Source organism: Catharus ustulatus, chromosome 16, assembly GCF_009819885.2.
Source record: "Catharus ustulatus isolate bCatUst1 chromosome 16, bCatUst1.pri.v2, whole genome shotgun sequence".
In the NCBI taxonomy this organism is placed as follows: domain Eukaryota; kingdom Metazoa; phylum Chordata; class Aves; order Passeriformes; family Turdidae; genus Catharus; species Catharus ustulatus.
This window is the reverse complement of record NC_046236.1, coordinates 11,225,266-11,245,459: the sequence shown is the minus strand read 5'-3', so window position 1 is coordinate 11,245,459 and position 20,194 is coordinate 11,225,266. Positions and strand designations below refer to the sequence as shown.

General features: G+C 38.7%; 2 protein-coding genes across 2 annotated transcripts in view; one reads left to right on the top strand and one right to left on the bottom strand.

The window, feature by feature from the left end:
* The first annotated feature begins 1,096 nt into the window (after nucleotides 1-1,096).
* C16H7orf50 (chromosome 16 C7orf50 homolog) overlaps nucleotides 1,097-20,194 on the top strand; it is a 125,026-nt gene continuing 105,928 nt past the window's right edge. Inside the window, exons 1-2 of the mRNA XM_033073806.2 lie at nucleotides 1,097-1,218; nucleotides 2,727-2,869. Of these exons, the coding sequence (XP_032929697.1) occupies nucleotides 2,741-2,869 (129 nt within the window). The 5' untranslated portion in view covers nucleotides 1,097-1,218; nucleotides 2,727-2,740. The remainder of the gene's footprint in view (nucleotides 1,219-2,726; nucleotides 2,870-20,194) is intronic.
* Nucleotides 14,634-19,812, bottom strand: GPER1 (G protein-coupled estrogen receptor 1). Its single transcript, XM_033073799.2, has 3 exons — nucleotides 19,629-19,812; nucleotides 18,938-19,073; nucleotides 14,634-17,582 (listed from the first exon to the last, which is right to left on the bottom strand). Exon 3 carries the CDS (start codon nucleotides 17,170-17,172, stop codon nucleotides 16,099-16,101), a length of 1,074 nt encoding a protein of 357 aa, XP_032929690.1. The 5' UTR covers nucleotides 17,173-17,582; nucleotides 18,938-19,073; nucleotides 19,629-19,812; the 3' UTR covers nucleotides 14,634-16,098.

Below are 20,194 nucleotides of genomic sequence, written 5' to 3'. Positions count from 1 at the left end.
TGTATTTTTTGTGCATAATTTCTAACTGACCACTCATTCCCAAATGGTGCCACGCACCCCACCGGTGCTTTGGGAAGAGGATTCCAGGTTCTGACCATGGTGTGAGGACAAGGACCAGGGGAGAGAGGCTCTCCCAGCCCAGCAGTGATGGCTGGGAGGCACTTCGGTGTGGGGAGGAGGTGGAAGAGGAGGAAAGCAGAGGTTGCCCCTTCCCAGTGGTGCCTGAAATAGTAAAGGGACTTGTTTGCCAGCACAAACAACATAAACTTGTTTGCTCTCACATCCAGCATTTCAGCTGCTGCTGGGATCCAAGCAAAGGGAAACAACAACCCTGTCTCAGGTGGTCCTGAAAAAAAATGTCACCTACGTGTGTGTAATATGGTAAAAATTCTGGCCCTTAAATTACCAAGCAGACTTGGAAAAGTTTGTGCATGGGGTATTTATAGAAAATGAAAACATGGAAAGCAATTTGCTTCCTGGAAATTGTCCTGGGAGGTGTTTTCTCGTCCTGTCAAACCACACCCTTGGCCTCTTCCCACGCGTTCCATGACACGGGTCACGGGTAATGCTGTCTCAGACTTCGGGATCTTTTAGGATCTGGAGCCTTAAGGATCTGCGGGCTCAAAGGAATCAGAGCCGTCCTCCAGAGAGCCGCATCTCAGGGTGTCAGCAGCGCCGGTGTGGGTGGATCCGGCCAGGCCCTGGGGGTCCCAGGGAGGATGCGAGGGGATCCCTGCGAGCTCACGGGCGGATCCCGGCCAGGCCCTGGGGGTCCCAGGGAGGATGCGAGGGGATCCCTGTGAGCTCACGGGCGGATCCAGGCCAGGGAGTCCCTGTAGGGTGCGGGTGGATCCCTGCCAGGCCCTGTGCGTCCCTGTACGGTGCCGGTCGGTCCCTGTAGGCGCACGGGCGGATCCCGGCCTGATCCCGACTCCGGGAATCTCCCACACGAAAGGGCGGGGCCACAGGCGGAGCTCGGCGCAGAACGATGACGTCATCCGCGCCGCCAGCAGCCGGCGGAGCGTCCTGCGGCACACGTGTTCCTGGTGGGCGCTTTAACTCCGAGCGCGGCTTCCTATTGGCCGCCGGAGTGATTGACAGCTCGGAAGCCAACCAGATGCCGCCATTCTCCCCGTGTAGCCAATGGGAAGCAGGGGGCGGGCGGTGGCGCCAAGCGTGAGGCTCAGTTGAATGTGCCGGGGCTTGCGGCTGCGGGAGGTGCGTGTGGGGCCGGGCGGGGGGCGCAACGCTGGGTCCCCCCGGGGTGGTGGCGGTTCCTCCGGGGACCCCCTGCTTGCTCGGAGCTGCGGGAGGGGCGGAGAGGCCCGGCCCGGCCCGGCCCGGCCCGGCTCGGCTCGGCCCGGCTCGGCTCGGCCCGGCCCGGCCACATGCGCGGCGGTGGCTGAAGGGGTGCGGCGAACCGGGGGTTGTGTTGGGAAGCGGAGCCGGGGTCGCGTGTTGAGAAGCGAATCCTGGTTGGGACGGGAACCAGGGTCGCGTGTTGGGAAGCGGATCCCGGTTGGGACGCGGGGCCGGGGCTGTGCAGGGGAGCGGGGAGCGGGGCTGGCTGTGGGGGTGTCCCCCTGCCCTGGCACGGCTGTGCCTGACACGTGCCAGGCCTGGCTCCGGTGTCACGGAGGTGCCAAACCCCTCCTGTGGCAGCTTCTGCTGTTTGGGAGCCTCCCCGCGTGAGTCTGTTTTATATTGCAGCGTGTGTGTTTCAAGGTCAATGTCTGTGATTGTGTAGTGAAACTGATCCTGAAACTCACGCTGCAAGTGACAGGGTGGGACAAGTGGGGACAGCCACTTCCATCCGATATTCTCACAGAGAAACAGCTCGGAGTTACAGCTAGACCTGTTTTCAGTGTTGTCTGCAGCTCCTGTTCGCCTTCACCCTTAAGTCTGAAATTAAAGATATAGCCAATGAGACAGTTCTTCAAGCATAGTTTTGCCACATTAACCTATACAAAAACAGAAAAACTTGCAGTTTAACCAGAACTAGTGGTTTGAAACTGTTTAGAAATCAAGTAGCATTACTTTTTGCGTGTGAGCGCACAAGCATATTATAATTTGTGTATTAATATATTGTTATAATATTATAATATACTCTAATATCATTATATAATTATATATTAACATTAATAACATACTAAGATATTATATAATTATAAATATATCGATATACGATTAATATATGTTAATACTTATATATTATATAGTAATATAATTACATAAAATATACATAATATAATAATTATATATTAATATTGAATATATAATTATAATATGTTATTGATGTATTATAATATGCATATTAATGAAAAGATTAGCAGTCATGTGAATGCATTTTGAGGTGATGATGTTGTCTGAGGTAGACAGTTGATCAAACAGGTCAATGTGGTGTGTTCTAACCTGCAGAAAGCACAGCCTAAGTTATGGAGAATTTCTGCCAGGAGGGTCACTGAGGTATATTCCACAGCTCAGAGGACAAAAGGTGTGGAGATTCCTACAGGAGACTGGTATTTGAGTTTTGCAGTACCTTAACTACAATGTATTCCTAAAGAAAACACAAAAATTCTCCAAAATTTCAGAACATACATATACTTCATAGTTAGGTGGTCACAAATAATTATCATGTCAGTATAATTATAGTCTGTCTATATATATGAGATTTATATTTAATATTAAAAAAGGTTCTAACTGTGGTTTGATAGTTTCTGTTACAGAAAAGCACTTTAGTATGCCAAAAATGATCATGGAAAAAAAAGAAAAGAAGGCAGAAAAAAGAAAAAAGCTGAAGCAAGATGTGGCCCAAAAGGATGAGCTGGAATTGGAAACTAAACCAAAGAAGAAGAAGCAAAAGCTGCAGGTTTGGCTCTTTCATTCAATACAAAAGGGATTTTTTGTTGCTGTAGGTTCTGTTCTGAACGTGAGTTGGATTCAGTTGCAGTGATTCCTACCTAGAGTGAAACCTAAAAGGAAAAGATAAATTAAGCCAAATCTGGGTCCAATCCTAGCAGGCAGAGAGGTGATCTCTGTTTGTTTTGGATGTTTCTGTGAAAAACAGAGAATGGATGTGGGTGAAAGGTGAACCAAGTGAGGCACTGTCATATGGCAATGTTGGTGGAGCTTCAGTCTCCATGTGATCCTGAGTGCCTGGGAAAACATGAAAGATGTTTTCTTGGAAATTCTCCTGGTTTTTGGACAGAATGTCAAGTGGCCAGAAGGTGTCAGCAGTCTCTCTGTGTTCCTGAACTTTTTATGAATTATTTCATGAGAATAAAATTAGCAATCTCAGTACGTTACTTAAGTGGGAGCGTGAAGTTGGAAAGCTTTTGGTTTTCTTTTTTTGTGATGAAGATCATGCATAATTCAAGGACAATTCAGTTCTGATGTTCTTAGTGGTTACTGTGGAATGAGGATCAAAGAACTGTAAAGCAATTCAAGAAGTAGAGAGGGAAAGCAGGTTTTTCCCTCAGGAATTCTCGAGGATCACCTCAAGAAGCCATGGTCTTATTTCTCTTATGTTTCCTGGCCTAACATAAAATAGATGTGAAAGCTGCTTTTTACTTCCTTTATCATGACATATGTAACTCAGTGGAGCTCATGTAACTAAAAATGAGTACTTATTTTGTTATTAGACTTTATTAAAGCTCATTGGCAAGAATATATTTGAAGAACTTTTGCATTCATAAGTGTCTCTAGGTATTGCATTTAGAATTTGGGAAGCTTAATATAAAAAAGCCAACCTATTGGCAGAAGTTATTCAGGGGTCTGTACATTTTTGCAATTTTAAACTCATCAGAAATGTTCCTAAGTAAGAAAACACTGCATCTTTGTCAAAGCAAAAATAGGAAATTTTGTATTTATAACTTCATAAGAGGGAATGTTTATCTTTTCCTTTATTTTATAGACTGTGGATTTGTCGTGCTATAATTAGAGTGAAAATAATTTTACAGGACAAAACAGTGTGAAATGGAAATGTCAAAATGAAAATTTTAATGCTTGTGACAATCTATAATTTCATGTACAACTTCCAAACAGTTGAGGTGGCTTCCAGCTGCTGGCAAGTGAGATCTTTTTGGACCATCTGATGTCCAGTGTTCAGTTCTTAGAATACCCAAATGAGTTTTGTGGGCTGTGCAGACTGTAGGGCTGTGAAAGAAAGAGCAAAGAGTAGTGGAAAGAAGAATCCTTAATACTGCTAGGGATCACCACTAAGCACAACAGTTCTTGGAATCATAAAAGTTGATGCCAGTGGGTGGCTTGAACATGTATATAGTGAGTTTTAGGGAATGCCATAAAAGGTCTATGACAGCCATTTCTTGGCATCAGCTTTGTAAACTGTAACTGGTGATAGCAGGAAAGTCTAAGTTAATAGACCACTTTTTTTTTTTTTTTTTCTCCTTTGAAATGACTGTTGAGAATGAAAAACGTGAGGCAGATCTTAAACAATTTTACTTCAGAAGTGGTTAAAGAAAGTTAATTGCTTGGCAGTTTGATTGTTACCCAGTGTAAGTACTCCCAGCTTGTGTGAAATGCTTGGTTAAGGCACACTGGCATTTAAAGTGCTTTTGGTCATCAAACCTTGTCAGCATGGAAGGTGTAATAGAGAAAAGGTAAAACTGCTCTGTGTGAACAGGAAGATCAGGAGCAACGCTGGGGCTCTGTTCAGTCAGTGTGAATGGTTCCAAGGAAGAAATGTGGAACAAACGTTAGGCAACTCTGAGAAGGTTTATTCTGCCCCTTTATTTTCTTTAATTTGACTTCTGTTACTTTAAAATAAGCTGGAATTTTTCTAGATTTACAGGAATTCCTGAATTGTGCTGCCTGGATTCTGATGAGCTGTGATTGGCGGTAAATGCAGTAACTGAATTAAAGGAAACTCTTCCTGGCAGTCTTAAAGCAAGGATGGGTAGGCTCCAGTTTTTCCTAAGGAGTCCCATGTGTGGTAGAAAGAAGTCAAAGGTTTTGATAGGACAGAGGTTTCACTGGTTCATTAAGTCACATTCCTATGATTTACTTTTTTTTTTCCAATTCTAGTACAGCAAATTTAATCTCCAAAGTGAAAAATACAAATGTTTAATTGATTTTGTTCTAGAGCTGCAGGCAAATTGAAGTGTGTTTTCAGTGACTGGATTTAGTGTGCACTGATCATTCCTTCTAGAAATTTATTTCAAAAATTCTTGCCAGCCTTAGACTAAGGTGTTTTTCCTTGGAACAGCTTGACCTTTCAGAGTAATCTTGATGTTTTATTGATTTTCATCTACTCAATTTCTTCTGTTTACACTAAATAGCAATAAGCAATTCAAGACCAATATGATTGTTTTCATGAGTGATTTTAGAACCACACAGCTCTAAATGAGACATCTCTAGTGGAGCCAGGTTTTAAAGTTTAATTAAGTTTTAAAACTTAATTAAGGTTTGTGGTTTTTCTGACAGATTCTCCTGATGTTACTGTTCTATTTACCTACTTGAAATAATCACACATTTTAAACAGATTTTTTAGAATCACTAGACATTAGTTTTACATTTCTTTATAATGATTTCTATTGTTTGCTAACATATGTTGAACTATCAGAATGTTTAAGTTTTTCCTTTCAAACTCTAACATAGGTATGAAGAAAAGAGATTTAAAATGTGCCATCTAGACTGGTGGTTTGAAGCTGACTGTTGGCTTCTTAGGTAACAACTGCCTGATGGATCTCTTCTGACAAGTTAGTTTTGTTTCAGTTCTCTGAAAAAAAAATAAAAATAGTTGCAGCATTGTTAACGAATCATCTTGAAATAACTGAACCCTTAGAAGCAAACCCTGTTTTGCTTCTGGTTATGGATTTCTCCAGCCTTCCAACTTTCAGCTGCCTCAATGCCACAAAGCTGACTGGAGCAGCAGTGCTGACAGTGGCAGCTCTGTAGGTAGGGACACCATGTGGTTGCTTTGTTTCCCAGGGCTATTTGAGCTCTGCCCCCATGACCTTACTGTGCCAAAGGATCTTCTCATTTACGGGCAGATCTCCTTGCTGCAGTGCTGCTTGCAGAGCTGCTGGCTTTCTGCACAACAGTAGGAAATTCTTTCAGAACAGAACATCTATTAGGCAAACCTCAAAATTCATAATCCATAGAAAACAATATTAATTTCCTGTTCCTTCCCAATTTAGTCTAGTGAACGCTGTAACTTCAAGGAAAATTGCAGTGACTAAGGGATGATTAATCTTTATAAATCAAATCCCCTTGTTTATGGTTGAAGGGTACTTTGGGTAATGCTCATACAGCCAGTGGGTGTTTCCTTGTACTTCCTTGTTATCTTCAACTTTGCAAGTGGTTGGAGGAGGAGGAATCAACATTTTCCTCAGATACAGGCAGGATCAGTGGGAAAGGAATTTAATTTCTGAGATTCCATACAGATACTACAAACAATGGCAAATAAACAAGTAGCTCATGGTGTTTCTTTCATCAGAGTGTGCAGGTGCCCAAACAGTAAGATATGTTTACTAAATGACAAATGGCAAAATCTGTAAAGAAAAGGTTTTAATATTTGGCTTTCTGGAGGTTATTATAAAGAGGAATGTAGAATTCTTTAGCTGCAGAGCAAACACAAAAAGAAAAAGATTCTTTAAAATCACTGTTTGGTTGTAGCAGTGGAAAACCACATAAAATTATGTTAAAGCTGTGGAGATAAACATTTTGGGCACGAGCTGGGTGGAATAACTGGGAATGCAAGAGATATGATCTCTAATGCTGCTTGTAATCAGGTAACTGGGGTAGTAATGGGAATGTTTAATGAATATAATCCAGACATTGGTGCAAACTGATCCTGCAGATACTGCAAAACTATCATCAGACAGTGTATTTATTTGTTTGACAACCCACTAATTCATCCCAAAGCCTGTTCTTGAAATAATGAGTTGTGGATGATTTACAAACAAACTCGGTAATCCTTTATTGTTCCCTTAATTTATTTTTCTGATTAATGGGAAGCTTATCTTGTAACCATCAAAATAACTTGGTTTATATTTTCCCATCCTAAAAAAATGCCATTAAGTTAAAAACTTAGTGTGCTATTGCAGGATTTTCTTCTGATTACCAGGCTGCCAATATTAACTGTATTATATATATTAAAAGTATTATTTTGGAAACTGTTTGCATTGCAACTCCACTGTCCACTCTTCCTGCACTGGTTTGGTTTTGTTGTACTTGCTAAATCCTCATTTGTAAGTATTTGTGTTATCTAAGGTTATTCATTTTTGTTCAAGGAATATGTAAAAATATTTCTAAAAAAAAAAGGAAATTCCAAAAAGTCAATTTTATTTAGCATAACCTCCTAAAATAAGAATCTCATCTTGTACTGGGTGTTTTTGGGGCCAATTTTAAACTATCTTTAACATGCAAATAGAATTTTGTCCATGTTATGAAGAGAAGATGACATAATCTTTCATCTTCCCCCATCCTTCCATCTCCTCCTGTGCTGGATGGAAAGATACATCAGCAGAAAGCAGTCTCCCAACATGGCCAAGTGAAATGTCAGGATGGATATTATTGTGCTGGGTTTTGTCAGTCCATAATTAAAATGTTGGGCCTATTTCTCTTTGCTTTGGGCTACCTTTCAGTTGAGTGTTTATTCTTGGGTTATTTGTTTGGGGTTTTTTTTGCTTGCACAAAGGACAACTTTGCTAGCCCATTGGCTCTTAGTGCCTCTCTGTATGGTGGCCTTCTGATAGTTATAGGAAATAATTATGAAGCTCTAAATCCTTGTGTCACTTATGGCTTACTGTGTGACATCTTGCTTGGTTTATCTGCTTTCTTATCTATGCAATATTTCTCAAATTAGGAAAATTTAAAAAAAACCAACCAACCACAAAACAACAAACTTTGAGGGCAGCTGGTTATGGGACTCAAACATTTGCTTCCTGTTAACACTTCTTCATCAGAATATTGATAGAGTTGCTTCAGATTATTTTAATAAATTAACCATACATTTATTTATTTAAAAAAAGGGGGTAAATTTAATTGTGACACCCATGTAGTGTTTATAGAGAATAGTAGGCCTTCTGTAAACAGACATGTCTAAGAAGGTACAGAATCATGTCTGAAATATGGATATGCATAGATTAGGCTGAATAATTTTACATTCCTTTGAAAATTATTTTTGTAATGGTATGAATAGATTTCCCAGGAAAGAGCATTCACAGCTGGGAAAACAGTTGCTACTTTGAAGATGCTTTTCCCAGGCGAAAGGCTCACGTCCCCAACTGTGTTTGGTATAAACAATATGTGGTGTATTTCTTACTTGTGTTTAAAGGAATTGTGCATTCTTCATTACATATTAGCCAGCAAGAGTTTCATGCTAATTCTGGGTATTTGCCTTAATCTGTATCCATTCAAAGTTAATTCCCTACTTTTATTAATAAAGCCAGGGTATTAAATTGATGGGGAATTTGGTGGTGAAACACAACTGTCCCTTCTTTGCTGTTAAGAGGGGAAATTCTTCCTTCTTGGAGCACGTCTACTTGTTGTTTCTTCTCAGCCCTCATTCTCTGCTTGCTGGTGAGATTTTCCTTGATGGCTCTTGTTGGATTTCCAGTAAAAATCCTTGCTTTTCTGCCTTAACTGCAAGTATCTTAACAAAATTGAAGTTCAGGACAGGATTCACACTTGTGGGTTGAATTTGTTGAGTGTTCAGTTTTTGAAGGAGCAAAAATCTGCTTGACTGTGTCACCCAGCTCCAGTCCAGTGAGAACACAGTTTTCTGCCCTTTTTCAATGATAATTTTATTCTGGTTCTGTATTGATGACTTCTAACTACTCATAGAGAGAGGTGTCATCAATGAAAATTGCTGGAAAACCCAAATTGTTGAGTATAGAAAACCCAGCACAAAACCTCTAAATACGTGTAACTTCAGTTAAAAAGAAGTCCTGTTAACATGTTTGAATTTGCAAAATGCATTCACTTGGCAAGAAACTAACTTGTAAGCTTGACAGGATGTTTGCTGCATTCTGATACAGGATAAAGAGCAGAGAAATGGGCATTCAAAGGCAATTATTCTTGACAGGGCTTGAAACGTGGAAGTGTGTATAGCATAATGCATTAATGCAGGTCTGATTCTTGTGGATTTGTTACTTCCTCTTCATTGCTCTTACTACTGTTTCTTAATGTTACTTGGTTCAAAAAACCTAAAATGGCACAGATTTGAATATTTAAATTATGCTCATTCTAAAAAGCAGCCCTGTCCTTGATGAAGTGCTGCTGCTTGTTTAAATAATGTGATTTAAATAATGATTTTTATAAAATATGACCTCTTGTGTGTTGATGAAGTAGATTAAAAAAATAAAAAAAATGTTTTGGCACAGATGAAAAGGGGATGATGGTTGCTTCTGTAGTATGAATGAGAAATGAGAAGTTTCTTCATTCTGAATGCCTTTTGTGTTTAGATGCAATATTGTGAACCACATGAAAGATCAGTGTATATTTATGTATGTTAATAAATTACAGCACAGATAAAATGGCTCTTGGGTATTAGATCAAAGCCACACAGATTAATAAATACTTGGAAAGTGCTTGTCTGTTACATCCAACAAGTAATTAGAACAGAAAATTAATCTTTTGGCTTTTAGAACCCGCCTGAAATATTGAGGGTACAAGCATGAAGGTATTTGACAGGAGAACCAGACTCTGTCTGTGAATGCATTTACCTGTTTCTAATTGAATCCCACAGGAGTTCTGTAGGACATCAAAAGGAAGATCATCAACCAGTGTTTTATTAAATTTCTCAGCATTATCTTAATAATTTGCATCTGTAAACCAGGCTATTGCAAGCAGCATACACATAAGGGCAGACAGCTCTTCCTAGCATCAGAGTTTGAAAGATGTCAGAGAATTTTCTGAGGGCTTAGAGCTGCATTGCTTGAAAAGAAGCAGAGTGGTTATGTAAAGAGGAGAGAAAATCTAAAGTATCTGTGGAAAATACATGCCTTTAATAACTGTCATTCCATCCTACCTTTACACTATGGGCTGAATCCTAGAGGGGAGTTATTCATCCTTACCTGCTTGTAAAGTAACTAATGGCTTACAGAAGTGTTGTACTGAACTGTAATTAAAATTGGTCATGGGCTTCTTGTGAACTTAGGAGTCTTCCTGCACCTCACTGGCTGATTCTGTTTTCAAATTATCTTTGGAATAGTCAAGCTTTTCCTATTTTATTACAAAAGTCCTATCTTTCATGGCTTTCAAGCCTGTACTCCAAAGACATCTTTTAATAAACTTGCACAGTTGGGTTTTTTAAAATTGTAAAATTTACCATCCTTTGCTTAAACTACATTTATCCTCTTTATCTTTGTCTTGATTAAGTCATGATCTAGTTTGAGCTTAGAATAGGAGCAGCCAACTGTCCTAACCTGATAGGTTTTGGAATAAAATCTCTGGCCAAGATTCATTCAGTGAGAGTGAAGAGGAGCACAGATCAGCAGGGATGGGGCAGTTTTCCATGGGCCCCCTGTTTTGGGCTGAGGATGCTGTCAGGTTCTGTGTGATCCAGTGTCAGCTCCAGCAGCACCTCTGCCAGCAAGGCTGGGCTTCTGATCCCACAGCACTCTGACAGTGTCACCCATCATCAGGCAGCTGTAATTAGCATAAGAAAATAGCATGTCATGTTTCTCACTGGTCTAGAGAATGAGCTTGTAATACCAGAAGTAATTATTCTATGTCTTTGGATGCCAAGCAAGTTTATAAATTAGATTCCCCCCCACATCACTGTCTGTATCTTCTTCCCACCTTGATTCTCAGTTGTCAGGTGGATATTTGGAATACTATCAATTTTTAAAATGAGCTGGTTCCTTGATTTCTTTCTCAGTTTGCTATGTGCAGTTCTCTCAGGAGCACAAGAGTTAAATGGTTTCTGTAGTCAGGTACAGGCTATTTCTCTTTTGTAGTTCTGAATGGAGAGAGAATGAAAGGAAGAAAATCTTATTTGCCATTATATTACTGTTTCTATTGAGGGAATGCCTGGGAAAGGAAATATTTCTGCTGCTGAGGCAGAAAACAAATCTGTCTCTAGCACTATTAGGCAATTCTGCCACTGAGCTCTTTCTGTAAAAATCGCCTTAACTCCAATTCTAAGGATAATTTAACAATATCCTAATAATTTTCCTGTTTCTCTACTATGTCTTTTTTTTCTCCCCACAGTTTTTTAAAAGTCCTTTCAGAAAACACATTAAATGCAATTTGAAAAGGCCTTAAATCTTTTCAGTGATTTTACTTGCAGGTCAAGTGAACTGGGACACACAAGTAAAGTTGCTGCTTTGGAAAGGCTTACCCTGCTGCATTAAATATTTATTTTGAGAAGGTAGGGTTTTGCTTTTTGGTAATGAGCAGCTCAGTAGTTTTAGTTTCATTTAGAACTTTGAAATGTCTGTATATACCTGTAGTGGACTGTTTGAACAATGTGAGAAAACAGGTTGGAAATTTGAAAATGGTTTTTATTGTGGGGGATGAACAGTTTCAAAAGCCATTCTAAACACACAGGTGACTTCGTGAGACTCAGACAATCATTTTAGTATTTTGTAGTGGCATTTAGTGGACTTATGTAAAATAAATGAAGTAGTCTGTAAGAAAGGGAGTTGAAAGTAGAGCTGGTCCTGCACAGACTGCAGCCCTGAGAGGGCATTTGCTCCTGTGTTGGCACCTTGGGTGGCTCAATATGCAGCTGTTTGTTCTTAGCTCCTGCCTGGGTCATGTGTGATGGAATGGAATCCTAAAAGGAAGTCCAAACCCAAGTATTAAAAGTTTATTGTATTAAATGTGACAGTGGAATAAATAGTTTGGACAATACTGTTGAAGAAAGGACACCTGAATTACAAATATGAATGGAGGATGTTCAGAATTTCATGTCTGGTGTCTCTCTTTAAAACACAGCACAGGGCGTGTACCACAACCCCCCTGACAGCAGAGCTGAAGGGTACAGGGGAAGGGTGATCTGTGTGCATGCCTTAAAAGTGACTTGTTCCCCATCACATGTTCCAGTTTTACCATAAAATGGACAAATAAACAATCAATTTGACCTGTGCTCTTCTGTGATGAAAACTTTAAATATTTGTCTGATGGTCTGAATAAGACTTACAGTGAAAGGGAAGGATAGATACTGTCCCTTAAATTCAAATCAAGCCCTTATCTTCGTTGTTTTCAACCAAAATCACATTAATTCATTGGCTCACCTACATGAGTAGCTATTAAAATTCAAACCTGCTTCTTCATACACTCACTTGTTTTTAGTTATGCAGAAGCAAGTTCCAATGGAATTAATGATAAGCATGTCGAGTTCAAGCCTGATTTACTTATGGTAAACCACTCTTTAACATATTTTTTGTGACAATCCTGACCATTTAAAATTGTCCAGACAACCTTTTCCCTTTTGCAGTCTTAATAAACAGCTGAGAGAATACAGCAAAATCCTTACACGGGAAAAAATTCAGTTATACTCTAACACAACTTGATGGCTGGAAAAAAGATTAGAGCCTGCACTGTACAGGCAGTGAATTTTGTTTGAAACACAGATACATAGTCTGAAATTTTACAAGCATTTTCTTGTAAAACTTTCTGCTCAATTTTTTTTTCAAGCTTTTGAAGGGAGAGGTGACTTTTCTTGCATCTTACCCGTATTATGCCAAAGCCTTGCACAGAATCTGGGATCACCTGACTCATTGATTCAAATTCTGTCACATGCCTCCCATCCTGTAATGCTCTTCATAAATGAATCAAGCTTTATCTTTAGACTGACTGACTTTGCATTTTCGAGAGGTGGATGTTGTGTCTGCACAGTTGGTATTTAGTTTATCTCCAAAGAATGAAAAGCTACAGCATCTCTTCAACATGTCACATAACTTTTTCTCATATCTTTTTACACAGCTGAGGGAAGCCTGTTGCTTTCAGTTGCATCAGGTCCAGACTGATGCTAGTTTGTGCTGTTTGCATTTATTTTGTTTCTAGATTCAGCTATACCCTGTGAATTCAAGGCATTCTTGTGCTACGGTATTGTTTTCAAAAGCAGTTAATGATTTCAGGGATTTTTTGATTATTCCTTCTCTCCTCTTTTCTGTGAGCTTTGTCTAATGCTAGACTTTTAATGTCTGGAAACTTGATATAGACTATTATAGCAAAGACTTTAAGCAACTGTGATAAACAGGTTTTTAAATCTTGTAGTTGTCATCAGTCCAGTGTTTTAGAAAGGCATATGGAATCTTTTCCTTCAACTCAGCAATTAAACAATTTGTGAGAGACCAGAGATAAAAAGTGAAGGAGTTGTATGAAAATTTTTGCTCCCATTCCCTTTTTCCTCTACTCTCTAGAAATGTTTTATTTACTGGTGATTATGTTCTTTGAAATTAAAAAAAAAGACACATCAAGCTGAGATCCTTTTGGTCCTTGGATAAGCTGTAGTAGTGAGTTACTGCAAATGATGGCTTTCAGAAAGCATGTTGTGTACATAAACACATGGAAGTTGTATGACATTTCTGTAAATATTATTTTGTACAGAGTTACTGTTTGAAAAAAAAAGGCTTTGGGAATAAATGCAGTTTCTTCAGCTGGGAGAGTGCTTTGCATTTAAAGTAAGAAGTATGTTTAAATTGAGTAATTTCAGGCACAGTTCATAAGCCTGTACCAAAATATCAGCAGTAGGGAACTCAGGTATTCTAGGTTTGTAATTTGATTTTCAACATGCAATAGGTTGTTTCAGGTTGAGTAAATATTTTTTTCTTAATGCTATAGTGATCTGGTCTTCCCTAGATTTCACTGTATGTTAGTGAATATGATCACTTAGAAACAAACTACTTTGGAGGATGCATGAGCAGGCATTTGCTATTGCTGTTTGTTTATTATTATAAGCTTCTGCACAAAGACTTTCATGATTTCTTTTCTGCAGGGTAGAAGAAAGGCTTCTACCAGAGACTTGATCAAAAATGTGATCCCTGTATTGGAAGGAAGGAGGAGGGGAAAGGATCTTATTCCTAAAAAAACAAAATGAGCAACCACCTATGACTGGGAAAGTGTATTCCTGTAACCGCAAATAAGTTATTTATTTATGGCAAGTGTCAGGATTGCACAAACCTAATGAATCTGTAAGCTCGAGATGTGTCTCACTCCTCAGAATTGCATTGCCAAGACAATTGTCCCTTCCTTCAGCTGGGTGTTGTCTGAAATAGCCATCTTTAATGGTGTGATTAACATCTATTGGCAGTCCATAGAACCTGAGTATTTGTGGCTGAGTCCAAAATGGAAAATGCTGAGGAAAAAGAGCTGCATGTGATGCAGCACAGTTGTGGGAGATGACTTGCTGAGTGTTTTTTAGCAACTCATGATATGCTTGCATCTTTCTTGAGAGGAGATGTATTTAGTGTTCTGCAGGGAGGATGGGACTAAACACACTTTTTGTTAGACTGTGATTAGCAATCACTTGCAAATAATCTGCAGTTGCCTCAGACTCCACACTACCATTCCTGTTGGAGCTGCAGCAATATCCAGCTATCTATTTCAAATTCAGTCATCATCGTCCTGTGGCCTTTCTGTTTATAGGTCAGGTCTTTTGTGACCAAAACTTCTACTAGGAAACTCGAACTATTTCATGAGAAATATGAGTGGAATCATCGTTTTCACTGTTTTCTTTATTGCTTTAGTAGCTTTAGTCATTGTTTTAAAGGTCTACATTTAAAAATCCTTTAAAAACTGTTATTGTGCTAATGAATTCATATATGACATTTGAAATAGGACAGAGCATCTTATTCTGCTGAGTTCTGGTGCTTCAGTCAATAAGCACAGAAGTGAAATGAGTTTGTTCACTTGAGAGATGCAGCAAGTGATGTTTTAATTATCTTGCACACTAATCTCTATGAACTTTATAGCTTCCTGTGAACAAGTTCAGGAGTAACCTGTGCTAAGTATCAATCAGATTGAAAACCCAATTATTTGCTAGAAGAAAAGAAACACTATTGTTTTCCAGTAAGTGGTGCTATCATTTCTTTGCTTAGTATAATTAATCTTCAAATGATCAAAGCATCTGAAATGCTTGCAATCTTGAAAGGCTGGGGGTTTCTGGAGGTGACATGGGTGTGCACAAAGTTCAGATCTGATAATCACTAATCACACTCTCATTACAAATGTTCTTCCTTTCTAAAAATGGAGGTTTCTGTCACTTTGATAAGCAGCATCTACACAATAGCTGCAATCTTTTGCAGAAAGTGATGCTTGCTTAAAAATCACAGCATTTTGCTCTGGAATGTAAAGAGATTTTGTGCAATGTGCACTCAAATCTGAAGGCAGGTGTGAATGTATACAGTGTTGGTGCACTGGCATTTTTGACAAAATGGCCAATTATGTCTGTTCTGAGAGAGATCACCTGGGTCAATCCTTAAAAGACAGAATGAAGCACTACATTTTGCTTCAGTGAAGTTCTTTGAGATGAGCACTATAGTTACAGATGATTTTGGTTTTGATCAAGTACTGATGTAAACAGTAGATTACATTTAGGAGACAAAACCTCATCACTGTGCTTGATTATATTAAGATTAAAAACTTAATCATGGAAGACATGCTAGAATACAGTGACAATAGTACTGTGTAGTTCTTGTAAGCAAAGTCATTCATCTTAACATGTTTGGGTGGGGAAAAAAAATCAATGTTTTCTGCATCTCCACATCAATATGTTGTAATGATTTTTCCTCACTGTTACGGAAGCTTCATTATTTCACTGGAAGTACCTTATATACACCAGCAAAGTATCATGTCTGATAATCAGATTACATCTACAGTCTTCCTAGGTTGATAAAATTTTCTCTTATATTGTCATTCATACATGTATAATACAAAATAAAGCTTCTTCAGTGCTCAGCTTTTAATAATCCTGTTCATAATTAAATATAAATCTGACTAAAACATATTCTTCTACATTGAAGTCTTGTCATAAAACCATTTTGAATATAAACCTTCAGTACTCAATAGAGTGATACAATATATATATACACACACAAATGCACTTTTTTTCTGTTAGTAGCAAGCATTTTGTTCACTATTTGCACAACTTCACAGTCCTGTGTTTGATACAATGACACTAAATCAGACTTCTGATTGCTCATTACTGTCAGGAATGACAGACGTTAAGGCAGCCTGACAGAAGCGATGCAGTGTTGACATTTTTGTTTTCTGTTCAATGTACAGTCGCAGTTTGTCTCTGAAGGTTTCCCCCAGAAAACTGTAAATCAAGGGGTTCAAGCAGCTATTAGAAAAAGCTGCTAGGTTTACAATATGTCCTGTTAACGGATAATCATGCCTGAAGGATGGGCTGTTTGAAGAGACGGGCTCGCTTTTCCTCTGGAGAAGTTGGACGCTAATGAAGACGTTTTCAGGGAGCCAGCAGATAAAGAAAACCAGGACAACAACAAAAATCATGCGCAGAGCCTTCTGTCGCCGCAGCCGCAGACTCTTGTGCTTGTGTGCTTTTATGAGGACTCGAACAATTAATGAGTAACAAAGACCGATGATCACAAAGGGGATAATAAACCCCAGGGTTATCTCTAGCCACTGGATTTCTTTTACATCTGCAAAACAGAAATAGACCTCTCCGGTGTGCTGTAAGTGCACGGCTGTAAATGGGACTAGAGCTGCCGAAATGGATGCCATCCATATGAGCCCACAGCTCAGTCTAGCGTGCTGCATAGTGCGGAACAGGTTGGACCTCATTACTTTGGCCAGTGCTAGGTATCTGTCAAAACTCATCCATGTCAGAAAGAAAATGCTGCTATACATGTTGATCTGAAGGAACAAAGACATGAAGGTACAAATGATGGTGATATCGTAATACTTCTCGTCAAGATTAAACACCTCAATGAGAGAATCGGCCACTAGAATGAGATCGGCCACTGCCAGGTTTATGAAGTAAAGGTCTGGGATTGTCATTTTTTCCCGAAAGCTGATGTTGACAACCAGTATCAGAATGTTTCCCACGAAACCGATAGGAAAAAGGAATATTGTGTAAAGACATGATAAGAAAAGGCCAATAACATATTGTTGGTGTTCTGATTTATCAGCTAATCTAGAGGATATGCTTTCGTTACACAAATGGGATCCATTCAGGTTAAAAGTTGTGCTGTTACATATAACAGGTGATACTGAGGCAGAATAGGTTTCCATGGTTAAAATATCTGCAGAAAAGAGATTACAATTTGGTGGCAATGCCAAAAAAATCAGATTTTTGATTGTTTTCCACTGAATTCCTAGTAAGCATTTTTTGATTGGAATTGAAAAAGATAAACACTTTTTAATAGTAAATTAAAATACTTTAAAATACTTAAAACTGACTGAAATATAATACTACAAATAGTGAATACTTAATTTGTTTTTTCAGGATACTATATACATTTTAAATGAGAGAATTTGCAGTTCCTGTATGCCTTAAGATCATGTAGGGATCTTTTTACCATGGTGGTACTTGGGTCTCTAATAAAAGCTTTTCAGCAGTAGTGTTTCTTCATGCAAGTTGGAAGGCAGTGGAATTTTAGCTCCATTTGTTTTCTTTTAATAATCAGTGAACATCCTTGGACCTGCAATTTGCAAATGGAAAACGATTAATCTCATATTGCAGCACTGTTCCACGTCCATTAGCTTCTGCTAACTTAACATCACAGCTGAGGTTGTAGGAAACATCATGTTCTGATATAAATGCAAAGGTACACTTAGAAGAATTTAAATTTTTTCTAGATCAAAATACATCATGAGGCAGTCTGTTAAAATTGTGTTTGCCTGTCAGGGGTTCAGTAATAGAAAATGAAGAAATGCAGACAAATCACATGAGTTAATTTAACTGATAAAGAAAACTGTATTTATATATATATAAATATATATAGATAGATATATATTTATGTATTTATTCTATCTGTAAGGCTAATAAACAGCAGAGTCTGTGGCTGAGAAGGCAGCAGAGATGAAAAGCAGTTGGTTCCTGCTGCTTTCAGTGGGAGGGAAAGGCAAATTTTAGAAATGAAGGTAATACAAGCAGCATATTGATTTACACCAACATTGTTATGCTCAATTTGTTTTTCGTTGTGATTTATTGTGTTTCACTGACTTCCGGGTAGCAATGGAAAATGCCAGTTATCGGATTTGTTTACTTCTAAATGTTGAATGTTACGCACTTGAAACATTGCTAGAAGTTTATTTAAAAAAAGAAAGAGACAAACAAAAGACACCCCAAACAAATAAAACAGCAAGAAAATTATAAACCAGCCTGTTTTGTGTTAAGTTTTAAATATTTTGGATTGCTTTAATCTGCATCTTACTATCAAACCACTGATTTTTTTTTGCACGAAAATATAGTTTTTAAATTGTTTGCCTGTAAAATTCATGCATATTTCCACATTTTAATGACTTAAATCCTGACAGTGTGCAGTCTGGAGGAGGAAAGAGCAGACCACTAGTGGAGTGGGAGTGCTAGAATAGTTTTAGTCAGAAATACAGCTCTGAGTTTGTTTGGTTAAATGTATTCAAGTCATCAGAAATAGCTACAGCTACTTAAATAAAGATTATGAGTTGCAGAGCTTTGATTTCATAATGAAACGGGCATAAGTTCCCAGTACCTGTTGCTGTGTTTGGAATCATTTTAATAGTGTAAATCTTCATGCTAAGTTATCCATCTGAAATTACACTTATTAGAAGGTTTGATGTTTGTTTCAAGCAGCTATGGAGTCAGACATAAACTGTTCCTTTGTGTAACAACCTTTTATTTGCGAATAAGGCAGTAAAACAAATTTAAATACAATAAAAAATAAGTTAACAGCCTGAGCAATTGATTTTAAAAGGTCTGTCTGTGGTCAGATTTTAATTACACCTGAAAGGCCGCCAAAAGCCAAGCAATTAAAAGCATTACAGGTAACTATGTACAGTGAAACAGTTTATTTACCTTAATTCCATTTCTCCCGAGCTGCTTTTCCTCCAGGCTGCTCCTTGCTGGGTGCACACGTAATGGATGTGCCAACTTCCACTGTCCTCCCGGTAAAAACTTGCATTTAGGTGTGCAGAGCTGCAGTGGATGCCACCTGTTGATGATTCAGCAGTAAAAACAAAAAATCATATAAAAGTCTGTTCCGCTTTAGAACTTATTAAATAAAGGCTAGTTTACAAGAGCAAAATGCAGATCTTGCAGCATGTCCTTGGCAATAAAACAAGCTTTATAGATTCCCAGGGTTGTTCTAATTTGTGTGCAGTTGAAGTGCTGCTGAACAGCCTTATAAGGCTAGAATTAACCCTGTTTCTGCTGGTTTGTTTTTACTAGAACTTCTCAAACATCTTTTCTCTCATATTTGTCAGATTTATTTTGCCTAATGTTCATTGCACCCTCCTTTCTGCCTCTGGTGTTTTTTTTAAGTTTTATAGTCCGTTCAAATGTAGAGCTCGGCTGAACAATAATTAAGAGATTTATTTGCAAATTGCAATGAAGCATATTTTACACAGATATAAAGCAATTATTACTGTTATTTGTGCTATTTTCTAAAAGCCTCTGGGCAATGTAAAGGGAAATATTGGATTGAAGATACCAAGCATCTGAGAAGGGTCATTTGCTAAACGGATAAGATAAATTTCAGTTTTCCTACCTTCAAGTCGATCCCAGTTTGCCTGTTTGTATTTAAATTTTCAGGTATATGTTGTCATTCTCTTACTTCTTAGAATGGCTCAGCTCAAAATCACATGGCTGAAATCAGCCTACCCTACAGAGAATGAGGAGCTCAGTTTTGCATTAAACACCAGTGTTGCAGGTGGAGTTTTGCATTTCATCCGCAGGGGGTAAAAAAACCCACTTGATGTTTCCAGCAACACCACCTACTGGTGGCCAGAGTTCTTAGAACACGAAGAAAGTCAAACCTTCCTCACAGAAGAGCAATATTTTATTTGTGGAATTGCTTTCTGTGGTTGTGTTGATCTGACACCTGAACCTTAAGGGCCGTGGGTGGCTCTGCTGTGCATGCATGCAGCATTCTGCTGCTGCTGGAATAAGGTGAATGGGATCTCAGCATTTAGGACTTCAGGAAGACAGTTTCAGAAGTGTGGAGTAAGCAATTAACATGTCATTATAATAGATGTATGACACCAATTACAGTGGTCAAATATCTTTAGGTTACAAAGGACCTCATCTACAGGAAAGTGAAGCAGAGGTTCCTTT

What these genes read in the sequence shown, in the direction of transcription:
- GPER1 (XM_033073799.2), bottom strand. Translation starts at nt 17,172, where the DNA reads ATGGAAACCTATTCTGCCTCAGTATCACCTGTTATATGTAACAGCACA.